The sequence below is a fragment of the Ambystoma mexicanum genome, chromosome 3p (assembly GCF_040938575.1).
Source record: "Ambystoma mexicanum isolate Mex_15411 chromosome 3p, UKY_AmexF1_1, whole genome shotgun sequence".
Lineage (NCBI taxonomy): Eukaryota > Metazoa > Chordata > Amphibia > Caudata > Ambystomatidae > Ambystoma > Ambystoma mexicanum.
The window spans coordinates 280,247,766-280,273,598 of NC_090925.1; the positions used below are offsets into that span (position 1 = coordinate 280,247,766).

Below are 25,833 nucleotides of genomic sequence, written 5' to 3' on the forward strand. Positions count from 1 at the left end.
GGACGCCGACAAAAAGTACAAAAAAAGGCATAATGTTTTTTCTTCATCAAACCCATACTGATTGGGGCAACCACACAGTGAGGAAAAGCTGCATGGAATCTCTGAAGCTTCTGCTCAGAGCATTATGTGGGGAACCCTTTGTGCTAATCCGCAGACATCAGTATTCTGATTTCCACATAGCAGCAACATCTCTGTGCACTGCGCCCACTTTTCCTGCACTAGGGGAAAAGCAGGTGTAGAGGAACAGTTGTACGTATTTTCCTTAACTCCTGCCCCCCTCACTGCCGTAATACTGGAACAGCAGGATAAAGGCCCTATGTGAGACTCCAGTGTTATGCCTATACCACATAGAGTGTACGAGAGACGATATTCACTTAGACAACTGTATCGAATTTACACTTGCACTGAAAGTGTGAAAGGGTGCCATATGGAATGATGTCAGCACGCACCATTGGACATCATGGAGCGGTGAGTGAAATCTGACGTGGGCAGAGTGATGTAATAAAGAAGCTATACGAGGACATACTGAAACGATATGAAAATACTTAAGAGTGACAATGTAACTGAAGCGATAAGAGAAACATGTACGAAACGATAAAGTAATCATGAATGTAAAAGAAGACAATATAACTTGCTGACCAATAAGTTTAAATACGCAGTAAAGCAAGGTATGAAAGATACATAGAAGCTTTCTACAGAGAAATATATAACGTGGCAAGGACGGCCATAGTTGGAAAATGGACGCCGGCTTGTGTAAATATTCAATTAAGCTACCTCAGATACTGATCAGGGTTGCAGAGTCAGGTGACGCTGGAAGAACGGCTTCATGTGCAAACAGAAGGGGAGTCTATTATTGGATTGGGATCAAGGATGCTATTTTTAAGGAATAGCTGCAAAGCACAAAGGGAGCCAGACGGATACGCAATGGACAACATTTATTTCTCTGATATTAAAGAGAAAACCTCTACAAGAGCCAAGTATTGGACATTTAAAGTGTATAACGTCTATACAAGGTATGAAATGATAGTCATTTATAACACGCCTGTTCACAAGTGTTTCTAGGTGCAACAAGACAAGGGAGGTTAGACAGAGGGAGGACAAGACAAACGATCTTACTGGGCCTTGTGTCATTCAGATTGTGCAAGTGCGACAATGCAAAGTGCAGGGGGAAGGGAGAGAGGGAAGTTCCAGGGAGATGGATAGGGAGAAGTGCAATTAGGGCAGCAATGCTCTGAGTAAGTACAGCCTGGGCAGCGCGGCTCTGGGTAAGTGAATGGAGGCAGGTTACTGTAGGGGTTACAGCTACGTCTCCTAAATGCGTGGTAGGCCTGGAGGCAGTGCAGGGGAGATTGATCATGGAGGAGCCTGGTAACCAGTGAGACTCTGAGGGTAGCCAAGCAACCAGTCGGTGCAGCAGGCAGGTAGGTCAGCAGGGGAGGGAGAGAGAGAAAGCAGAGGAGAAAAAGTATGTCTTGAGCTGCTTCCAGAACTTCACATGGTCCGGCTCAAGTTTCAGAATGGCAGGGAGGCCATTCCTGAGGGAGGCACCTGCATGGTCAGTCGCTTCTCCAAGAAACAAGTTGATGGTTGGTCCATTTCCTCATCTGGGGCTTCCCTCTGGAACAACCTCCCTGCTTCTCTGAAACTTGAGGAGAACCATCTTTGGTTCCAGAAGTACCTCTAGACCTTCCTCTTTGCTTCTGCCTTCTCTCTCCTTCTCCCCTGCTGATCTCTTCTATTTCTGCACTGGGCACCTGGCTACCCTCTGGATTTGGGCCCAGATCCCTGCCCATCCAGCTGCCTACCTGTACTGCCTCCCTCCGCACTTGGGTCTGTATCTGCCACCCTGAAGCCCCGTCATCCGCACTTATATGACACCTGTTTTCTGAGCTTAATTTCATGCACTTGCTTCTGCTGCTCCACACTTCCTGTTGTTGTGTTTGATCTCATGTTCAGCACTTCCCAATCCTCCCCTTTCCCTTCCCCTTGCACTTCCCCCCCTTCCCTCTCCCCTGCACTTGCGCGTTCACAATGACACTGGGCCTAGTTTGTTCTTCCTTGTACCCCTCCCTTGCCTCGTCGCGCCCTGAAACACTTGTGTATGGGCGCCATATAAATAAAGCATCATATCAGAGGAGAGAGATCTACCCCCCACTCTCTGCCTGGAGAATCATCTGACCCTCCGAGAGTTGGAGGTGGCTGAGCGACGGACTTGAGAAGGAAGGTATTTTGGAAGAGAGAGTTGGATATAGTGTGTGTCCCGCCCTACCAGAAATCCTTGTGGACGATGCAGAGGGTCTTGAACTTGATCCTTTCAGCCACCGAGAGCCAGTGGAGAGATTTTAGACGTGGAGAGATACGGTCCCTGTGCTTGAGCCCAAGGATAAGTCTAGCATCCCTTTGAGTCATGATCTGGCTTAGTTTTAGACATTTGCACAGCAAGAATGAAAACAGAGGTGAACTGAGTTGTATATGAAGTAAAGAAGATAGGATGAATTAACGTCATTCATTAAAAAAAAAAAAAAACTAGCTTCAGACCTTGGCCTGCAAGTGTGTTCCTTTCTGCTGGTTGGTAGATTGGAGCCTTTAAAAATCCTGTTATAATGGGCGTGAATTGATTGTGATTTCAGGGCTCGAGAGATAGGGTCTCTGAACTTGAGGCCAAGGATAAGTCTTGCAGTCCTGTTCTGGATTATTTTCAGAGGGCAGAGAGTAGAGGAAGGCAGATTGAGAAAGAAGTTGTTGCCGTAGTCCAGCCTAGAGATAACCATTGCTCTGGAGACAGTGAGCTTCTGGTGGAAAGTGAGAAAAGGAAGAATACCTCTGAGGAGGTGCAGATGGTAGTGGGCCTTCTTGTCAAGGTCCGTGATGTAAGGAGAGAAGGAGAGAGTGGAGTCGAAGATGACACCAATGTTTTCTACCCCACAGGAAGGCGAAGGAAGAGGGTCCAAGGAGGGTGGCCGGAGTCAGAGAGGGAAAGTGGGAGCAGCGGTCCCAATGAGAAGGACCTCCGTCTGACTGTGATTAAGGCAGAGATTGTTGGGGGTGAACCAAACCTGAATCTCGGATAGACAGTCAGGAAGGAGTGAGAGAGGAGAGCGGGCTGAGGGGAGTCTGAAAGAGAGCAAAGTATCACCCACATAACACTGAATGTTAGAGGAGAAGGTAGAGATCAGGTGGGCAAAAAGGGACCAAGCAGACATTGAAGAGCCACGGTGAGAGGATAGAGCCTTGGGGAACACCACATGTGGAGAGAGAGCTGGTGGAGAGAAAGGATCCAAGTTGGATCTGGGAGGGTCGGTCCAGGAGGAATGAGGTCAACCACTCCAAGGCCTGATAACTGATACCCAGGTTCTCACGTAGTCGATTGATCAGGATGGTGTGATTGACCGTGTCAAAAGCAGAGGAAAGAGCAAAGAGGATGATGACAGAAGGAAGGTTAGAGTCAAGGTTAGAGAGCAAATCTTCATGGGTGTTCAGGAGAGCCGGTTCCATGCCTCTGGCTGCTCTGAAGCCAGACTGATGGTCATGGAGACAACCAACAGATTCAGTGTGGAGGGTAAGCTGGGAGATGGCCAGCTTTTCCAGGAGTATGAAGGAAAGGGGTGATGGAGATCGGGCGATAGTTTGGCCAGACAGGTAGGATTGGCAGAAGGTTTTTAAAGGAGGTGGCTTCACAAGGGGGTGCTTGAGGAGAGAGGGGAAGGTCCGGCGGCAAAGAGTGATTGCAGAAATCGTCCAATGCTGGAGCAAGGGTGTCAATGTGGTCCTAGATGGTACTGGAGGAGCAGGGGAGCACCTGTTTAGATGACCCTTTCATAGATCAGACTTGCCTAGAAACATTGTCCGGTGTTGTCAGACAGAAAGGAGGAGGAGAGGGAGAGGTGGCCGCAGGGGGGCCGGGAGAGATAGAGGAAGCGGAGAGCAAGGACAAGATGTCCTGAGTTTTAGTGGTGAAGTGAGAAGTGTGAGAAACCAGAAGGTGTCTCACCCGCTAGTCCCCGGGGATCTGTCAACCAGGTGGCCAGGACATGGCCATCCCTTTTGGATCCAGTTCCTGGGGGTGGACCGGTGCGGGTGGATCACCTTGCTGAGGAGTCTTCGGGGAGTGGGACACTGGATGGTGAGACATGGCATCACTCCCCCGGTAACCCTTTTAAACCATCCTACTAGGTAGGATATGTGGGAACCTCACACCCCTTTCCCTTCTCCAACACATTTACATGGACGGCCCGTTCTGGGAGAAAACAGACTCACATCCGAGCAGTGTACCTGACATGTCCTGCTAGTATGGTCAGGCAAAGTCAGGCATTTACTGACAATCACTCACACCAGACTTCCATTAAACTTCCCAACACGGATAAAAGGCGGAGCATGAGAGCACACTCTGAGCGAGGCAAAGCACATGAAGGAACAGCAGTTTCGAGTCAGCAGCTGAATGAGGGGAGAAAGACCACAAACCCAGAAGAATCCTGCATTGCGTGTCGAAGATACCAAAGGCCCTCCCGCATAACTGAACAAGGCGGGGAGGAGCAGCAGCAGCCACTGTGGTATCATCCTTGGCGCCAAGAACAAAGAAGCGCAAGAGAGATCAACAGAACCAGTGAGTTGGGTAGAACGCTGCAAGACCAGTCTGTGTGGAAGTCAAGGTTGCAAGCGGAACTTTGAATAATAAGCGCTGAAACAAACATTGTTAAACACGTTTGATGAAAGACGCAAGTAAAGCTAAACTGCAGATGAATTATATTAAAAATGGTAATGAGTGGCAAAACATGTTTACTGTTTGAAAACGGTAAAAACATGTTCAAGCTACAAGAAATTGTACAACCCTAATGGCCACGGTTTAAAATATTATTGCACCAAATGGAAGACCACTTAGTTATCAATCTGCCGAGCAGGCAATATTCTATTATGCAGACCTTTTACTGCATGTAATTGTCATGCAGGCAAAAGCTAATAACTCTTTTAGGACTTTCAATACGTTAGCTGAGGTATAGTGTACTGGAGGGTTGCATATAGCACTGAGGTAGTACGATTACCACTGCATGCGTTCTCAAATGGGAGGAATTGAAATCGAAGCTGATCTAATGACCTCAGTTACTGTTGTGGGAAATAATTAAGCAATATAACTCGATATAGCAGGATAACATTACGAGTGAGATAATGCCCCTGGGCAGCAGTCCAAAGCCAGAGTGAAGCAAGGACTTTAACGTGAGCGCCAGGGCATTACCTCATAGGTAATGCCACCCCTGCTCGGGTTATGAAGCTATTAGTACCCCCGCACATTGTAACAGGATACCAATAGTGTTTTTATCACAAGCTGAGAAACGGCAGGTTTACCATTTTTTCAGCTCGTGATGAAACTACAAAAAAAGATGGCCACTATGGATCGAGGAGTAGCAAACTACTCGTAGTCTCTTCTCCCTTTGCATGGTGGCCATTCGGGTGTTTGAGATGCACCGGGAACAGTACTGTTCCTGCTGCAAGCAAGGGACAATGCAGTGCAAGGTTGGGTGGGAATGGGGGTGCTTAAATATGTGGGAAAGGGGGGAGGGCATGGAGATGCGGGGGGCACATGGCGTGCAGAGAGTGCACTTACCTGATTCCCGGCGAGGGAAAATGGTGGCCTCCCACTCTGAGGAGACTCTGAGTGGGTCCTTTATCGGTGTGGTAAAGATCCTGTTCTGAGCCTCCTCATTGGCTGGGAGGATGCCACACCTCCCTGTCTTTGTACTAATATGATTTAGTTATAATGAGATCTAATCATCTGAAAGTATGTAGTTTGAAAAATAATTCTAGATAAAAGCCAATACCCAAGGAATTCTCCTGGCAGGAACCCAAATCTATACTTCCTCATAAGCATGTTGATTGACAAATAGAGGAAATACATGTATATTTCCATCACCACTCGGTGGAGATGAATAGGATATACACTAAGGCAGTCAGCAATGTGAGCTTTACTAAGTCTTAGACGTAAATTAAGAGTATTACATTACTAAATTGGTACTAAGCTAGACTCCATTGGATTAAACACCCTGACCAAAAAGAAGTAAAATCACGGGAAGGAGCAGTATGCCACCATGTTACAAAGATCGCCTTTAGTCTGGGATAATGGTCTGTTCTTGCAGGTGGTTTACGCAGAGCCCACCGTGCGCTTCGGTCTTAGAGGGAGCTGGAGAGGAATATCAAATGAATACACAGCATTTCTTGCAAACGGGCTAAACAATACGAGAAAGAGGGGGTGAAGGGGTTGGCATACTTTTGGACAACAGTTGTCGGGTTAAATCAGGGTGCAGACTTGTTCGTCATTTATAGTCCCCCCCAGCTCAGTACAAGTTCTTGTACAAACCTATTTATTTCAATGTTCAAAGTGGGGGGCGTGCAAAGCTTTTATCCGCTGATATAGTTGTGCAAAGATCCCAACGTCTCAGCTCCACAAACTTTCCAATTTCTGACAGAGCCACTCGTTTAGCGAATCATATTAAATGCCAACTCTCGCTGTGGCTAAAAATCATTACACACACACGCATATATCTGTGAAGTTTTACTGCTAACAGTACTTTTAGCGCGAAAGAAAACGCACAGAAATATATTTGCATCCATTTGCACATTTGCATTCCACACAAGAAAATTACAAAAATGAAAATTCACCAAAAACGTTAGTTCCAATAAATGTCATTAGTAAATTTAATTGATAATTACCTTTGATTTAGTATGAAAAATGTTTTATGACCATACAGCATATGAAAGATTGCATCTATAGTCCCCGAGTCGCAAAGATGTAGTCCAACAAACAGTCGGCAGAGAAAAAAATGTAGTTAAATTATTATACTCTGTTTCCGGCTGCCTGCAGGACATGCCACACTCTTCTCCATCACCCTTTTTTGAAGTAGTTGATTTTTAAGAAATAATTTCAGCAGTGTTTTGCTGCCAGATTTATCCACACCCAGTTCCTGGGCTCGATGGGCATAAGCAGAATGTTGTTTCAAATTCAAATTCAAATTCTTTTAATGTCATACAGATTGAAAATAAATTCAAACTTTACACATAATACAAATTCCATACATTAATATTAACTCGTTAAAAGAGACAAATCAACAAATATCATAAACAAATGAAAATATATAATAAAACAGACAAAATGTCTTTAAAATATTAGAACCTCAAGAAAAACAAAATGAAATGCTCAAACAAGAATAGTTTTGAGTGACTTATAATCTTTGCCTACACGTCGTCACAGTCTTAGCCATAAATGCAAACATTAGACCTCTCACCCACTAGTATCCTGCGTAGGAGTCGAAATAAGGATGCCATAGATGTAACATCCCTGACAAATCAGAGTGACACCGACAGTCTTTTAACCCACCATACTGAGATGTTTCAAATCAAAGCAAAGAGCCCAGGTGTTTTTCAATCTGCTGCCAAACATTATACAATGCAATAAACAGGTGCATGTTGATGGTGTTAGTGCAGTAGAGCCAGAATGAGGCTTCACAGATGGTTAGGGGATCATGTACAAATTCCCCAAGATATTTGGAGATTGAACGCTCCAGTGTCGGGCACTCAGTCAACAAATGCTTGGCTGTTTCCATACATTCAGGGGATTTGCACAAACGGCAAGCTCGCTCACTGGCAGGAATCTTTTCCCTGGCTCCTACGTTATAAAGGGTGGGTAATTGCTCCAGTCGGAACAAAATAATGAAACGCCTGAGCCTTTTGGTGGGGCAGAGATACAGGTATGCTTGTGGTTGCATAAAAGTGTAGAGTCTATATTTTACGAAATGATTGGACTTTAGGCTGCTTAGGTGTTGGAAATTCTCTAACCAGTCCCACAGGTCCACCTTTTTGCCAAGTGCTCCTAATACATCCTTAGAGACAGTCTCCCCTCTGTGCGTCCAACCTATATCCGTGCGAAATTTGGTCATGTCTTTCAGGAGGGGAGAAGTGGTGTGTTTTTTGCTCACTTCTTGATGGATCACAGCCAATAACGGATGGGCTGCCCTTCATTTTAAGAATGTTTCGGTTACAGCTGATTCCAGTTGAAAAAAAAAAAGGTCGCTAATGATCACACTTGCGCAGTTAAATGCCCACAAAATCCAATTTTTGGGCATTTAATGCTGCCAGCAGAACTCCTTTCAACTCCAGGAAGTGTGCGTGGTTTTGTTGTAAACTTCACCAAGTGTACAAAGGTGAAGTTCTACAACGTCGCATAGCCCTCATTCAAAGATGGGTCCGAAATCAGGACACGTGGGGACCGGAACACGTACTGTAGGTCCGCTTCTAAGTACATCAGTTGCTGATACTTTAAAAAGCTTGTTACACGAGTGTGCTGTGAGAACATGGTGCCTATTGATTGTTACATGACAACTCAACGGACAAATCTTAACTGAAGAAGCTTTCAGTTTTATTGCACAACTGTTTGCTAAATTCATTTCCTGGCTCTCGTTCAGTTCAGCCCAACAAAGATATCAAGCTGGTGTCTGCGGTCCGCAGGAGCAGTGTCACGTCGCTGGCCGGTTCCAACAGCAGCTACTTCGCCACCCCTCCGTGCCCGGGCTTCATGCCAACCATCGAGTGTAACCCCAAATCAGGTAAGGCCTGCCCACAGGGTCGCTCCTTCGAGACTAGGGAATCTCCTGGCGGGGTGGGGCTGGAGCCGTAGAGACAGGGCCATGACTTCTAGGCATGGAATGATAGGAATATGAAAACAGACCATGATCTACAGATCTTTCCTGCCACTGCAGCTTATATCACTGTACGCCTCCTCTTGGACCAACAGAAAGTAGTCCAGCTTTATGCATTGTGCCCTAGCAAGTGTAGGGGCGTCAAACATTCTAAACACATGGTTTGGGACCAGTGATCCATTATTCGCCTTTGTGTCGCATGATCCCGCGTCTTGAACCAGTAGATTAGTAATGATGCTGTGTGCCTCATGCCCCAGGGAAATTGATGGGGTCCCACAATCTGAACTCCAGACCTTGGTCCTAGCAGTAGGTAATTTATCTAGCCCCACTTTGCCATAGAGAGAGAGAGAGAGAGGTGGTGTCCCGAACACTTTACTCACAGACCAGGGAGAGCGATGTAGGTTCCATATGCATTTCATATGGCATTGGGCGTAGCAATATGTGCACACTGGACCACAGAGTGTGATGAGGTCCTGCATTCTTAATACACCATCCTGTGCTTGATGTTGAGCCATTCGGCTGTGTGAATGCTGCCACAGGAATGGATACTAACCCTCTAACTCATCGTATAAAGTCCTGTGTTTGGTGAATAGTCTTATTTGAGTGCATGATGCCAACTCCGGGCTTCGAGGGCCGCAACCAGGTTTTCAGGATATCCCTCATTAATATTCATGAGGAAAAATGTGCATACATTTAGAATCAATGTATGTACATGTATCTCAAGATTATTAATGAGGGGTTTCCTGAAAACCCAGCATGGATACGGCCCTCGAGGCCTGGAGTTGGACAACCCTGCATGACTAGCAAGTGCGATTAGGTATTACACTCTCTGCACACATTCTTGAGATGGATTCAATGTTGTGTGACTGTGTGCATTGTGCCACATGGCTTGCTCCCAGAGATGAGCCATTTATTTATGTATTTATGTATGGCTTTATACAGCGAAAGTCCAGCTGGGAAGCAACAGTACTCTGTCAATATGAGATGCACCTAGGCAGTGTGCATGGTGCACCAAGGAGACTTGGGTGCTCAGTGTGTTTTTATTGTGTGAGATTTGTAAAGCACATGACGGTCTCGAGTGCCCTCTGTTAACGTGGCTGTGGTAAGGCAGTCATGTTACAGGCCTGTCCCGAAGATGAGGTGGAGGTTCCTTGCAGTGGGGTTTGGTTTCGGTAGGCCCTGTCCATCTCCGACCCATCAATGATTGTTGAGATAATGGAAGTGTGTTTGAGTGGTTTGTTTTTGGTGTCGTCAGGCATGGGTTTGTGTGCCTATGGATATTACCCCACTAGCTCCCACCACATCCTACACCCTCTCTCCTGAAAAGTATTGTGCCAGCCACTTTTTCCATTTATATTTAAAATGAGTACCCGGTGAGGGTCAATCAGATTGTAACAATCAATCTGATTGGCCCTCGCTGGGGCTTTACCTGACTGGGAATCCCTCTCCCAACGTTCCTTTCCTGTGTCCCTGGCAGGGGGGGCGGGGGGTTGGCAGCCACTCAGCCAATGAGGATGCTCGGAACGGGAAATCCCCGCTCCGAGCCACCCCACGGCTGGAGGCTAGCATCTTCCGCCCCTACCAGGGATGGAGGTAAGTGTTTTCCCTCCCCGCGCTTCCCCCAATCCAAACAATCTTCTCCCCACCCTCCCAACCACACTTACCTTCTTTTTAGTCCATTTCGGGAGCAGATGCGCTGGGAACACTTATGTCCTCAGCGTGCCCACCCCCGATCAGTGACAGGCAATCATGGAAAGGGAGAAGGGACTACATGTAGTCCCTTCTACCTTTCCATGGCGGACATTTTGTTTGTTTACCTTTTTGCATTCATTTGAATGGCCGCCATGGAAAGGGAAAACAGACTCCGTTTTCCCTTCCCCGGCGGACATTTAAAAAAAAATAATCTTTTCTAATGCTTAGTACCCTGCTCTTATGGGCCGGGGTACTAATAACAAAAAGACCCTCACCGCTAGGGCTTATTGCTTATGAAAAAAATGGGTTCTAAAACTACACCCAACAAAACAAATAAAAAACCGACACATAAATGTCTGCTCCATGCTGCCACCCACACTGCTTCATAGATGTGTTCGGATCCGAGGTGCCAGCAGAGCAATGCCACAGTAAGGAGCACCAATAACATTACTGCTTGCCCTGAAGAGGAACTATAATGCAGGGATGGATATTTAATTTTCATGAATTACTAGGTGCCAAGAAAATACCATATTGAAAATGGGAACTCCTCTTGCAGTCCAAAAAGACCATTTTACTCCCAATTTTAAAAAATAGGGAGTAAAATACTCACACTTCAAAATATAATTGGGGTCCATCTCTGTAATATTGTAGGACTTTGGGGTTGGTACAGTGAGTCTGCTAGGCAGGGGGATGTCGGTATCTGTAGGTCTTGCCCCACTCCTAGTTGTCCTAGTTAGTTGAAGGGTTGCATGAGATTGCTGGTGGGTGCTGTCAGACCGGGGTAGCGCGCTCTTCACATTGCAGGCAATCCAAAGCTGCACTGTAGCCTTTTCCACAGAGAGCTAAAGCCTTCTAGACGATTTGTGTTATTCGTTGCATTGTTCAAGGAGTTCTTAATGTATTTGCTTTCTGGGCATGAGTTGAGGCAGCCAAAGCAGTATGCCATGTAAAGGTGATGATTTGATTAATACATCTAAAAGAGCATGCCGGCTTGGAAGCTTGCCTAGAAAATAAACGCAAGGGTTGAAATAAGGTTTCGTTGAGCAAGAGCTGAAAGTCGCTCCTGGGTGCGCAGAATCCACTGGCAAGCAGGAAGTATCTCTGGGAACGAGAAAGTGGTGCGTAGCGTGATGCAAATATAAGTTTCACATGAGAGCCAAACTATACAATACGTCCATTATACATGACCCAGTAGGATGCAGATGGCTTCTAGATCTGCTTAATGCGCATATAGACATATTCCTAAACACCAGGAGCCAGTGACCCGTGGCTATGCTTGCATGGCACCAATTGACCTGAGAGTCAAACGCATCTCTTGGTACCTGTTGATGTCAAGCTAACCAGACTGTTCTATGATGCAAGCGGTAGCTAAATAGGTCCCGGCTCTGGGCCATGTAGACTTGTGCAAGCCTGTCGCTTCCTTTGTGACCCCTGCCATTGTGTCTTCAGCACAACAGATTGCATCATATCTTCCCTGCAGTTCCCTTAGTGGCCACAGGGAGTCTTTTTCTCCTGTATGTGCATAAAGGAGAGGGCAGGAATCAAGCAGAGCAGTTCTTTGGTGTGAACACTGAGAGGTGTTTTATTTTTCCATTTTTCAAACAGTATTTTTCAGTTGGCTCAGAGCTAACATATCACAGTTGTGTGCCTTCCTAAATAAATGGCAACATGGAAAAGAAAGAAATGCCTTAAGTGCAGTTTAATGTAGCCGAATTCTTATTGTAAGCATAAAATAGAGACATCCTAATGTATTTTTGTCCTTATCTTTGCACATATTTTCCGATTTAATGTGCAGTTTTGGGCATTTCTTTAAATTAATTTGGCAAACACATGCAGAGGTGTGCGTGTTTGTCTGCAAATTGGAACTGTCTCAACCTATGGGTCCCCTACATCTACTTATAGGAGAGTCAGGGAGGGGGTCTCCAGGGTTAGTGCAATGAGAAACCCCCTGCACATCGTCCAGACCCACCAGATCTCACCTCACCAACCAGATCTACGTCCCATCCTTCAGAAGAACCAAAGCGGGCGGCGCCAGTTTCCAACACCTAGCACCAAAAAACTGGAACGCCCTCCCCACAGCTCTGAGAAACAAAAAATCATATACTGTTTTCAGAAAAATGCTTAAAACGAAACAGTTCAATTAAGTACTTTGCATTACCACCCGAACACCAACACACTGTTCCACTCTAACCCTTGTAAGGAACTTGTAATCTTTCATGTCTGTAACGTTGTATGCATCTAAACAATGTAACCAACACGCCTACTGTAACAAGCGCTACAATGCCCGAAGGCCGCCCAGCACTATACAAAACCAAATAAATAAACGTGGATGACCTGCTGGGGTGACCTGGTTTATTAAAACTATAATTGTTTTTTTATAACGTGCTTAATACCGAAGGATTCAAACCTGTGTTGCTCTGCGTCGTCTTACTGCCAAGATGAGCGCATTGCCAAGCTATATTAACCATGCCTATTAGCACCACAAACTCCCGAGTGCATATATGGTCCAGCTCACTTTCCGGTCGTCCACAGGCACGCTGCTCTAAGTATCAGCCATTGTGTTTGTGTCTTCTTTGTGTCGTTTCCTCTCAGTGATTTGTCCTTGTTATTCCAAAATGTATAGCCCTTTTTTCTACTTCTTGTCTTCTGTCTCCTCTTCTCTCATTCGTTTTATTTTCCTGATCCTGTAGTCCTTCTTCTGTGTCTCCCATTGCCAGGACTCCTTTGTTCCTGCTTCTCTTTGTCTCTTTTCAGACAAGTACCAGCTCCCTTCTCGGGTCGTTGTGTCTGTTTTCTCCTTCCTCTGTTGGCACCTTTCTATTGGCAGCTTCCCTTCTATTTTTCTCCTCTTTAGTGCTTCCTCACCACTGGTCTTTCTTGCTTCCACGCCATGCAGGTTCCTGTAATCCCTCGAGCCATCTCATTGTTTTTAACCTTTCCACATCTGCCTCCTTTTCCTTCGCTTTGAGCCTCCACGTCTGCCAACTGCTCTTCTTCTCTACTACTTTGTTCCTTCTACTTTCCTTACTAACAGCATTTTCTCTTTTCTGTTTTACCTCCCCTTTTCCCTCCTTTTCTTTGTTCCCCCCTTTTACTTAAGGTGTTCTACTTTCTATCCCTCTGCTTTCTTCTCTCACCTGTTTCCCTTGTGCTTATTGCGCTATCGTCTTGACCTTCTTGTCAGTCTGATAACAATCCTTTGCTTGCTCCCATCATCGCTTTTTTTTTGTCCTTTCCTCTTCTTTTCTTTGCCCTGTCACATCCATGAAGTTAATCGTTTCCCGCTCCTTGTCCTTCTCCTTCAGACCTGCCACATCACTCTACTTTCTTTCTCCTCCATCCTCGCTCCAACTCTCCCACTGCTTTGGTGCGGGTTGGTCTCAGATGGCCGTGCTGAGGTTATGTACTGGACACAAACCATTCTGTGGGCGGGTGTCCCAGGCATTAAGTCTACCAAATGCCAGCTCTTCATTCCTGGCACAACACCAAGATCAACCCAGGTGCATGTCCGTGTAACCCTGCACCAAGGTGCAATCCGAAGGCCATACCATTTCTTTCCCAATTTCTTGATTTTTCCTCCTACTCAGCTCGCTTTCCTTTCAGTGGAAACATGAACAGACATGCAAGATGATATTTCAACCTTTTCACAAGTTTCCTAATAGGGTGAAAGGGGTCACCAAGTTCATGGCTAAAATGTCCTGGTGGGGTTCTCCGTTCTCATTTCCAAGAAAGGAACCAGCACATGTGGAGTTGTTCAGAGAGTATAAGTCCTCCTGCCCTCCACCCCACACCTTTCATCTTCCTCTATTACTTCATCACTGGTGCTACATTGATTGTTGCCTGTCACGTTGAAGGTGCAGCTTAAAAAAGTGTCTCCCAGAGAGGAGAGTTGAACTAATAGTTGCAATGCTTTTCTCAAGTGCAGACCCGGGGTTTTGATGTGCCGTTTGAATGCCGTTTTGGACGGAATTGTTTTGCGTTTGTCTGTGTGGAATATGCTAGTGCAGGTAATTGGTAAAATGCATTTTCTTGTATTTCTAATGCTGATTCATTTTCTGTCTCCATAGTAGTTAAATCCTCCTAGACAGTTGTGGGAATTTGGCTGAGGTTAAATATGCAATGGCGTGTTGAAAGTATTGGAGGCTGTCTGGGCGGTAGAGCGGAATTGGGTGCAGGTACATTCTGCACTGCCGGTAGGCTTGGATTCTAGCTTTCTCAACGCTTGTGCGAGCTATACTATAGTTTTATAGACCTCGCTCGAGGGCCGTACTGGGCGTTATGGGCCCTGAAGACCCAGTTAATGAGGTATGAGGGGCCATAACGACAGCTATTAGAACCCATGGCCAAAGAGAAGAAAGTTAATTAAAAAATATTTTTTAATTATTACATTGTTTTTTGGGGGCCTTGAATATCTTCTATGGAATATTTAAGTTTAAAAAAAAACATGAAAATAATATTACAAAAAGCTATTAGAACCCATGGCCAAAGAGAAAAAAGTTAATTTAAAAATGTAATTTGTAAAATTATTGTATCGTATTTTGGGGGCTTAAATATTCCTTGGGGAATATTTGTTTAAGAAAAACATGAAAAATAGCATGAAAAAAATATAAGGCATGCTGATTTATAGTAAGCTATTCTTTTCACTAACAAACTATTAAACGAAAAAGGACAGTATTTGTAGGAAAATGTCATTTTCACTTTGGCCACTAGAGGTGGCGAATCACTGTTAATGTGCAACTTTCCCAGCTGAAAAAAGCAAAGAGCAAATTTGTGGGCTATAATCAAACTGTGAGCTATACCGGTTTTCATAGCCTGCAAATTGACCAATGGGAAAGGGTTATTCACTTGCCCAGGGTTCTAATATTTTGTATAGCGTACAGCTTGTTCAATAAGAATGCATTATCACTATTCTAAGGGTTATAATGAATCTTTATAGCCCTGCTCCACTGGCTAAACCGGGTCGTTTGTTTGGGTGTTAGCACGGACTGTGGGCCATTACCTGCCGGTGTAGCCCTAGAGGAGTGAGCTGTACAGCTACGTGTGCGCCTGGGAGAGGTGGTTGCTGCAGCAGCCCCGGGGCACTAATGCTGAGACCTGCGGGCGGGCTGAGGGGAGGTGGAAGAAGAGGGGGAGTCGGAGCTGGCGAGTACTTGATTTGGATGGTTATGGGTTCTTTTACTCCACCTTTAGAAGGATGCTTTGGGCTTGGTTATAAAGAGAGCTTTGACCCTCCGTTAACTGTCCCTGCTCCCTCCTAATGACAGGGCTTCCAAGTGCACCAGGAAGCAGTTTTTGACTCATCAAACACATACTTTTTACAACAACATTCATTTTAAATGTGAACAATCAGCAGAAATTCCTACAACTACAATACATTATTTTTACACTTTGCGTACCATTTTCCTTGATCCATTCTGGCGGTATTGGGGGGGGGGGGTCAGAGGTCGCTACTGAAATGAGTGGGTTAAAGTGGGCACCCGCCTTTGTTAGAGCTTCTCTATTAGTAGCTCTGCCCGTCCACGATCTGATCCTGGTCCCCCTGCAACCACCACAAGTTTCAGTTCCCAAAATCAAATGGGTGTTCCTCAGAACACAAACATTTTTCTTTCCACCAACCAGCCCAAAGTGGTGCAGCCTCAATAACATAGTTCTGACTTTCCTCCAATACCTACCCATTCCCATTCATGAAGCATGGGAGATTTCCCAGCTGAAACCAGTTTCTAGAAATGGCCAGCAGTCTTTGCCACAAACCCTGTTAGTTGACTATCTGAGCCGGTTCCCTAATAACTGACATGGCTGCCCAGCGCATCCGGAAGCCATTTTAAATCCCCATGAAAAATGAATCTTTTTTCTTTTAAACAAAAACCAACAATGCTAACCAGCCCAAAGTTGTGCTATTACAGTAAAACATTATTACCTCTGATGTTGGGGCTTTCCCTTGCCCAGAGCCACAAAGTGTGCAAACGCGACCTCAGAGCTGCAGACAGCCTTGGCCTCCAGTTCCAAGGTTTGGAGGCTGCACTGGGTAATAGGGTTCATGTTAATCTGACTTTGTAAGTTAGTGAGGTGACCGGTGTCTCGTTCCTTTCCAGTGTTAAAGCGTCAAGTCACAAATGAGGAGCTGCTGTCGCCGGGCGCGCCTTACCTGAAAAAGACCCTGACGGTGAGTGATACAGTGATGGACCTCAGATGCAACAATCGCCCACAGAGCAGAGCTCCCGCTGCAGCCACTATGCAACAACTGCAGCAAGCACTGCATCTAGTGTGCTGCACAGTGTCAGCTGGTGAATTTTTTTAAATTGGAGTGGAGCAAATATTTGCCCAGTCCATGCAGGAACAACCAAGCGTAGCGCAGAAGCATGAACCAAGCACGAGGGATCTTCCCAGGGAAATGTTTTTAAATATTGGGTTAAACAGTACATTTTTGTGAAAAACTTGGTAAAAAGCCGTAGCTTAGAAATAGGCCTTTTGAGTGATACATGTGCAAATCGAAGAGATGCAAGTCATTACATTGTAGAGTGGTGTTTTCCAGCTCCTTTTCTTGATGCCTTTGCACATAATATATGCAAGTATAAAAAACATGTTTGTGTTTTCTGTGCCCATACATGTTCATGGAGGCTGAACCAATATTTTATTAATATTATATTTATTGAGCGTGGACCTAGCTTCAAGAAGCAAAGGAGCGCTTTTCAGAGGTAGCAGCAGAACGGATATACAGCGGGGGTGGGATACGGAGGGGCACAGAGAAGGGGTACAGCTGTACAGGGTGGCAGGGAGGAGAGGGGTGGACGGTGTCTAGTGAGTCTGGTGACACAGTGGCACGTGATGGCCTAGGTGTTGAGGAGAGACTTGTTGAAAGGGTGACTCTGTTTTTTTCTGAATTATTTGCCTGTGTTACCATATAACATACTCCTGCCATGCCACAGTAAGAAAGTATGTCTGTGTCATGTAGGAACATTCATCATGCTGCCTTTGCCATTGATCCACAGTAAAAAATGCGATGCCACACTAAAGAAACATGACCAGTCTGGACCCACCAAAGTGGACCAGTACAACATAGGAACATTCATCATGCTAACTTCACCCTTGGTCCCCAGTGAACAAAGCCATGCTAGGGTGAAGATTTGTCTAGACTGGACCCTCCAATGTGGGCCAGTACCACGTAGGAACTCTCATTATCCTAACTTCCCCTTAGTTGCCTAGTAAAAAATGGTGCCATCCCATGGTGAATATTTATCTACCCCAAGCCTTTGCTTGGAATGATTGATGCTTACATTCAGGCATGTCTCCTAACATAACACCTATTATAGCAGTGCTTAGCGACAGGAGGAATACACCCTTCTGGCACTCCTCCTCATAAACTTGATACAATAAATGTGTTATTTTGTGTTGAAAAGGGGCAAGAAGGGACAGTAGAGGGTGGCGACTATATATGATAATAAATGTTTCACTTCAAGTGCACAGTTGATCAAACAAAGCATGAGCGGGTAGCTCGGTGGGTTGAGCACTCAACCATGCCATATATCTGCTTGCACCTTGCCTTTTCACATCTCGGTAGGGCCAAATCAGCCTTTAAACCCTCTGATGTCGAAAATTTGACTACCATCAGATTCACTAGTAAAGAAACCTGTTGTTACTGCACTTAGGAGCAGGAGGAATCAAGCATGAAGCGCTTGACAAAAAATGTGATGTACTATCACTATCCTTGCCGTAGCCAGTTATGGGAAAATCTAGGCCGCAGAAACAAACACGTGGATGGAATATATTGGTATTCATAAAAAGATAGGCCACATAAACATGGACGAATCAAGTTGACTCAGGCTCTGACACGAAGCACTGAACAGTATCTGGGAGGCTTGTGGTGAAGTCATTCAACAGTTCAGTGTGTTATCATCCTGATCCCACTCCACCCCACTAGGAATGATTGACCTGGCCTGCCAGATAACAAACAGTCCCTAAATCCTATTATAACAGGATTTTTAAAGGCTCCAATTTACCAACCAGCAGAAAGGAACACACTTGCAGGCCAAGGTCTGAAGTTAGTTTTTTGTTTTTTTAATGAATGACGTTAATTCATCCTATCTTCTTTACTTCATTTACAACTCAATTCACCTCTGTTTTCATTCTTGCTGTGCAAATGTCTAGAACTAAGCCAGATCATGACTCAAAGGGATGCTAGACTTATCCTTGAGCTCAAGCACAGGGACCGTATCTCTCCACGTCTAAAATCTCTCCACTGGCTCCCGGTGGCTGAAAGGATCACATTCAAGACCCTCTGCATCAACCACAAGGTCTTCTGGTGCCTGGGCCCAGGCTATCTCCAACTGTCCCTCCCTAATACTCCTCTGCTAAAGCTCTGCGCTCCTCTAATTCCAACTCTCTAACTGTCAAACGCTTCTCCAAGCAGAGAGTGGGGGGCAGGCCTCTCTCCTCAGCTGGTGCCTCCCTTTGGAACAGCCTCCCTGCCGCTCTCAAGACTTGAGCAGGACCTACTTAAGTTCCAGAAACTGCTCAAAACTCTCCACTTCTCTACCTCTTTCCCTCCCCTTCTAATCACCACACTGCTGCTGTGACCGGTGGCCTGGTCCTAATGAACCCAGGAGGATAGCTCAGCGGCAACGTGCGTGCCTTGAAAGCAAAACGACACAAAGCAGCACAGGTTCGATTCCCAGGTCCGCGCTTAGAAACCTCTGGGTGTTTAAGCGCATTATAAATAACACAACTAAGACAAAAGAAACAATTACGCAATAAAACATTTTTTTTTAAAAACAATTCCTGTAACAGCGCCTCGATACCCGTGGGCTGTGTGAGCGCTTTAAAAATGTTAAAAAATAAATAAATAATCTCATAGTATCCCAGGCCCTTCCTCCCAGTCAATACCAGCACCCCTGCCCCCACTGCACTGCCCTCCGGGCCCTTGCTTGGTGGCTCCACATCCCACCCTTGAGAGTTGCCTGTACTAGCACGTAGCCCGAGGTTCTCCTCATTGTCTCTCCTTAGCACTTCCCGCGTAGGCCCTTGTCCACTCCTCTGCTCCTCCTTCCTTCCCCATCCCCTGCACTTCTCCTCAAATGCACTTGCACATCCGAATACCACAAGGCCTAGTAGGACCACGACTGTATACATACTTGACATTGTTATTATTTCCCCTGTTCCCTTCCCATTTAGCCTTGTGGCGCTTTAAAAACACGATTCTGTTGTATAAAGCGCCTTACAAATGCTCAATAAAATAAAAAATAAAATAAATCACTACTTACGTTTATTTGAAGTACTGCGCTTCCTTTCTATCCCTTTCATCCATCAAATTTAGATATTATGTTTTCATCACAGGTTTAGCTACATTAATCTTACTATGTCGCGCCTTGAAACACTTGTGTTTAGGTGTGTTGTAAATGCCATATCATAACATAGCATATCATATGTCAGCCTCTGGTCTTGAGTGCACAGAAGTTAGCCCTCAGAGTGGTAGCCACAAACGACACACACGATGTGCAAAGTTTTGTCATTTTCAAATAATGCATTGTGTTCACATTTTGGAAATTAAAATAATATTGAAAAAAGTTAAGGAACGGCATCCTGACTCATGAAACGGTGCAGGTCTGAGCTTGAACCATGCTTGCACTCCTGCAAAGGAACACGTATAACTGAACGACATGACAGAGGAGAGAGGGGTGTGACCATACAGAGGATTCGGCCCATGCAGGCCCTTTGGCAATGTGCGGTAGGAAGGTGCAGTTCAAGCGTAAATGGAAAAATCGCACTGATTTTGGGGCTAACTGACGCATGTTTGTTGTTTTTAAAAAGGGGACGGTGTTTAGGTTATGCTGTACAAGAATGTGGTCTAAAAAAGCACGGGTGCTCAGAAGGAAACATGGTGGTGCAGGAATGTCTTTGCAAACTTTCGGAAGGTGGCACAAAGCGGGAAATGGACTGTATGTTTGCCAACAACGGACAATCATTTAGGTTATTCTAGTATGAGATAAATAATGCTTTTCTCTGTAAAAGCAACACGCAAACCCAGTGGCAGATTTAAGGCAAAGGGCCCCGTGGGCAAAAATTACAGAGGGCCCCCAAGTGGGCAGGTCCTGGAGGCGGGGCCCCAAAGTGGGCGGAGTTGCGCAAAGATGAACTTTAGGGACACATGATTCATTTTATTTAAATTGTGATTTTTAAGGCCCGATTACAACAAGCAGAATTCAGGTCTGCTTAAATCTGCATTATTTCTTAACTATAATACATTAGACACTTGCTAGAGCAGAGGAGCATGCATTTCTGGAGAGGGGATACGGCGAGAAGTAAACTGCCCAGTCAGAGCACCCTGGACCGAGCTGCAGAGAACAACTGGGAAGTGATTAACACAGAGTAATAGTGGGCATTGTGCACTGCACGGCAGACGTTTAAAGCCCATTAATAGATTAATTTCCTCCATTACAGTGTGCTGTGACCATGCTGCTGAAATTCGGGTCTGACTGCAACGTGTGTCTCAGAGAGAGACTGGGAAGGGAAGGGGTGGGGCAGGGCACAGGGGCCCGCTCGCCCTTTGTCTGTCTGCCGATCGTTAAGTCTGCCACTGCGCAAACCCCTGCATTGCATAGCTACACCAGTCCGCCTGGAGGCGGCGGTAGGCCTCTGGCCCGTTTGTGAGCTGCATGTGCTTTAACGACAGCCCCTACAATGTGATTGTGCCATTCCCAATTCTCAAGAATAAGAAAACAGGGCATGTCTCCAAGCCTGGTGAGGAAGGCCTGGACTGGGAAGTTGAAGAAGAAGCTCCCGCCCACCTCGGCAAGTCTCCCTGTGGGACCACACATCCTTTTAATTTAAAATTTCAAAATGCGTTCCTTAATAATATGAATTATCAACACAATGTGAACCAGGGGTGCAACGAAACCTACATTTGGGTGGGGGCTGGTAATGGGTGGGGCCAAGATAGAAATTGGGCAGCGCAAACTCGGAGGCTATGCCCCCTCTTTCATTCACGCCCCCATTCACTGTACACTGGCTTATTCGCACGTGCACCCAGTCCCCCATTCATCATGCACTCCTTCACACACACATTACATAATTCATATGTTCACTCCTTGAACACATACATACATAATGTGCTAACATGCAACGATACTTCCCTCACCTCTCCTCTCTGCTTTGCAAAAAGCAAATGCACACATCAGCCCCCTCCCCTCGGATATGAAAGAGCACATGCGTTCTATGTTATCTTGCATCTGTGGTAGGGTGACCAGATTTAAAAAGTAAAAAAAACGGGACAGGGCAACTAACATAAAAGTAGGATTAACTCTTGAAAGTGGCTGTCCAGGCACTACATTTCAGTAGCGTTTGGAGGAGAAGGGGTTTAAGTGTTAGTGTTCAAAGAAACACATATTATAATTAATTCATCAACAACTAACACTATCTTAAGTTTTAAATGCAGCATTTCTTCTGTGTGAGATTGTGCATTCCTGCCTGTCAGCTAGAAAGACTTACTACAAAAAACCGGAACCACTTCAGTTTCCAATGGGAACACAATCTTGAGAAAGGGGGACAAAGCACCAAATACTGGGACAGTCCCGGCAAAACCGGGACGTCTGGTCACCCTAATCTGTGGGAAGGAGGCTGGCTGATGTGTGCATTTGATTTGTGTTAGGCAGAGAGGTGAGGTAAGCCTTTAGGTTCTAGGTTTAGCTGCGTTTATGCAAATACATTATTCTGCGTGAACACAGTAAAACTTTAACGCTACAAGTTTCAGGAAAGGCTTCTCTCCCCACTCTGCTTAACAAAAAGTGCACACATCTGCTCCCACGCTCGGTGCACCTAGGCTAAAATGTCAGGGGGGCTAACCCTTCAAATGTTGGGAGAGGCACTAACTTCAGAAACTGTTGGGGGGAAAACATACTTGTGTGAGGGAATCTAAATTCTTTACGTATTCTAATGGAATCGGTCTAGTGCAGCATCAGTGTTACAAGCAGTTAATTCTCTCCTTCACATCCGAAACCACACACTTAAGGACTGCTGTAAGAATGAGCTTTCTCCTGCCTCCCCCAAACCCCAATTCTAATCTTTCCCTGGAATGGAAGTACTAATACCACATAACGATTTCAATTGCCTAAAACAGTATACATCTGAATGGAGGTGCTAACAATCAAATACTTTAATTGCAGGGCCTTTGTTAACAGCAAAACCCAGGGGTCGTTTAATGTCTGTGTCCTGTTTTGTCTGCCCACGGCTCTGTAGGTCGAATCAACATAGCCCACAATTTCGTAGGGGGTTTGGGGGTTTACAGGCAGTCCGTTCAGCTCAGTGGTGTTGCGCCCCTGATGTGAACTTGCCTTATATACTGTCTGTGTGACAGACCTGCTGTGTGTCTTCTCAGTGCTCCACATCTTGCGTGCACACGCAACGTCGAGCGTCGTGAAATGGAAGGAGCTGTAGATGGGCTGGGCGGGGCAGCGCAGGCGCACAATGAGGGAAAGTCGACTATCGCAAAAGCCAGATGCAACTGCTCGCCCATCCATCACGGCATAATGAAGAGGAGAAAGGGACTTGTTTATATATTTTTATTTTAAAACGAAATCCTACAGAAATGGTTTCCTTTTAAAATAAAAGTCTACGAACGTTGAAACTTAAAAATGTAGAGGAGCGTTGCACCTATGCACTAATACCACTGCTCCTAGCATGTAACACGACACTCCCGATTGGCTATGACGGCTTTGGAGTTTTAGAAGGCCAGGTAGAACTTACAAATAGAGATATGCAGGAAGAGAGAGGGGAGAAGAGGCTTCATCTCTTCCATGCGCCCATGGGTTGAGACGAGCCCTGTGACGTCAGGAATGGTCTCCCCAATGCTTTTGACAGGATCCGTGCTTTGGCATCTGCCTCGCCAGTCCTGTTCCATGGACGGTGCTGTGAAAGGCATTGGGTTCACTGCCAGTCTTTGCAAATAATCGAAATACTTTTAAATATTTTGCAAATGAAAAGACTGCTCCTGCATCATGGAATGAGTAAAACGAAATCAAAAAGATCCCTAATGCGGCGCTACCTGAATATCTCTTGGCACCCAGCCGCCCTGGTGCCCCCTATTGACGAGCCTCCACTGGTACTGCAGTGGCATGGCTGGTGACTGTAGAGCGCACTGCAGTGCCAGGCAGCCAGGGGGAAGTGCTGCTGCCATGTCACACGATTGCAGCCAGTAAAAGAACACTACAAAGTGTAAAGATGCCAATCTCACATCTCCGCAGAGAGTACTGCATCTATTAACAGGCAACCACAGAGTACAGCAGTCTATCACATGAATTCAGAGAGTACTGCAGCGTCAAGTAACTGCAGAGAGCACTGCAGCGTCAAGTGACCGCAGAGAGAACTGCAGCCACTTCCAGGTTACTGCAGTGAGTGCTAAATCAGGCGAGTGCAGGGAATCCCACGATCCACTTGGGCGAGTCAACAGTGAGACGAGCAGTTTACTGGTACACGGGTTCCCACTTCACATCAAAGAAACATAATGCACTGATCACAAGAGTCTGAACAGTGACTAGAGGGAGAAGCCAATGCCCCCCCCCCGCCCGAAAGGGCAGAGAGGGGGGAATATCCCTCTCGTCTTCCACAGCTGGTGGGTAAGCCTGGGGAGTTGGCATCTGAAACAGCAATTACAGGGTCAGAACAAGACTTTTTTGCCACCCCAGACAAATGTAAATGTGTCCTTACGTTTCAAAGTGATGTGGGTGCCCACTACGCTATAGAATCTGATGCCTTGCTGTCTTTTGTCTATTTCCCTGGCATGTGGTTGACTCTGGCAGTCCTAATGACCATTCCGAAGAACCTTTCCCTATAGACCAGCCCATCACAGAGGCAGAAATGAGGAGGAACAGAGGAGGAAGATCAGGATTGGGAAATTAAGGATTCAATCAGAATTCGGACTATACAAATTCAAAAAAGTCTGAATTCGATATCTGTATGGTTCAGCAGCAGCATTCCAAAGAGTCCATGGGATTCAGGTTGATTGATCAAAAGCTAAATGATTTTGCAGTTGGCCTTCATCACAATACGCATCAGTGGAGGTTCGGAATTCGCAATAGCCACCCGAATTATAAATGACACATCTGAATTGTGGGTGCTTATTGCCTTGGCTCGGTCCATTCTCAAAGTGTTGCGTTTGGACCTGGCCCACCCAGCAAACCGACGGTGAGGACATTACTTGTGCCGTAGCTCTGCCATCACCAATATCTTTTCCATTGCAGATTGTAGGGGACGCTGTTGGCTGGGGGTTTGTGGTCCGCGGAGGAAGACCCTGCCACATCCAGGCTGTGGATCCCGGTGGCCCTGCTTCTGCTGCGGGTCTAAAGGTAAGGCAATATTGCCCTTCAGCCCCCTCCTCGGGGGAGGTCCTGGGACTGTGCGGGGAAATGCATGCATTGATGGAACTCCCAGGGCTTCTAATGCCCTGTGGCTTGGGGAGCTTCTCATTGGGGTGGTGGATACCTGGGTGAAGACTCTCTGGGATGACCAAACTAAATTCAACCTTCCAAAACAACATAGCTGAAATATGTTTGCTTTGAAAAGTAATGAACTTTTTTTTAATCCAAATAAAGTATGTAACTTTGCAAAACAATTTGTATGTAACCCTGACATGGAAACGAAGATATATGTAACTTACGCCGTGATACCCAATGCTTTGGGTTTGGGCGTGTAATCAAATGCAATAAATAAAATAAATAAATAAAAACGTAGGCTGGTCTGAAATCCATGCCGCTAATCACGTGGAGGCATAATGCAAAAACATCGGCACGGGGTCAACACAATTGAGGAGTTTGAGGTAAAATCAGTTTCTTAATACTTATACAGCCAAGACAATACAAAATCGATTTGCTTCATTTTTAACTGGTGCAGAATTTGTGTGTGAAACAATTCAGGTAAAATTCCCTTGCTCCATTCCGTATTAGGCAAACTAAGAAATTGCGGCAAAATTGAACTGCCCCCTTTGTGCCCTGTGTGAGAAAGAGTTTATCGGCACAGGCTCAAACTATGGGATAAGTCCCACCCTTCTTATTTTAAGATCCAGTACTACCCAGAATCATAAAAGCGCCTGTGCCTCTTTTATTCTTTATATATATATCTCTTGTGATTCCTTTTCACATTGGAATTTGAGCCCTTGTGGGTTCGAGGTACATCATTTACTGTCTACTTCGTCTCCATGGGGCAATCTTTGGCCCATGAAGTAACTACTGAATGCAAGTCCAGCGCTGTGCAGGTCATCTCAGTATGCAGCTCTTCTAACCCTGGAAGGGCATACAAGTCCCCTGTGTGATGAGGTAAAATGGTTGAAACAGTGGTGCGACGCAACCTACCTGCACACAAGATCAACCTAGCAGTTCTGGCAAGAATATCCCTTTGTTGGGAGGGTGGGACCAAGCCTGATTTGCATATTCTCATTCCCTTCTTTAATGGCATGACCGGCTAAAAAAACATC

At 45.7% G+C, this 25,833-nt stretch overlaps 1 protein-coding gene across 2 annotated transcripts in view; it reads left to right on the forward strand.

Moving 5' to 3' along the window:
- Nucleotides 1–25,833, forward strand: part of LOC138580340 (DEP domain-containing mTOR-interacting protein-like) — a 313,232-nt gene that overhangs the window by 225,649 nt on the left and 61,750 nt on the right. For both annotated transcript variants that reach the window (XM_069650799.1, XM_069650800.1), the window contains exons 6-8: nucleotides 8,451–8,591; nucleotides 16,469–16,539; nucleotides 24,605–24,709. In XM_069650799.1, the coding sequence (XP_069506900.1) occupies nucleotides 8,451–8,591; nucleotides 16,469–16,539; nucleotides 24,605–24,709 (317 nt within the window). The remainder of the gene's footprint in view (nucleotides 1–8,450; nucleotides 8,592–16,468; nucleotides 16,540–24,604; nucleotides 24,710–25,833) is intronic.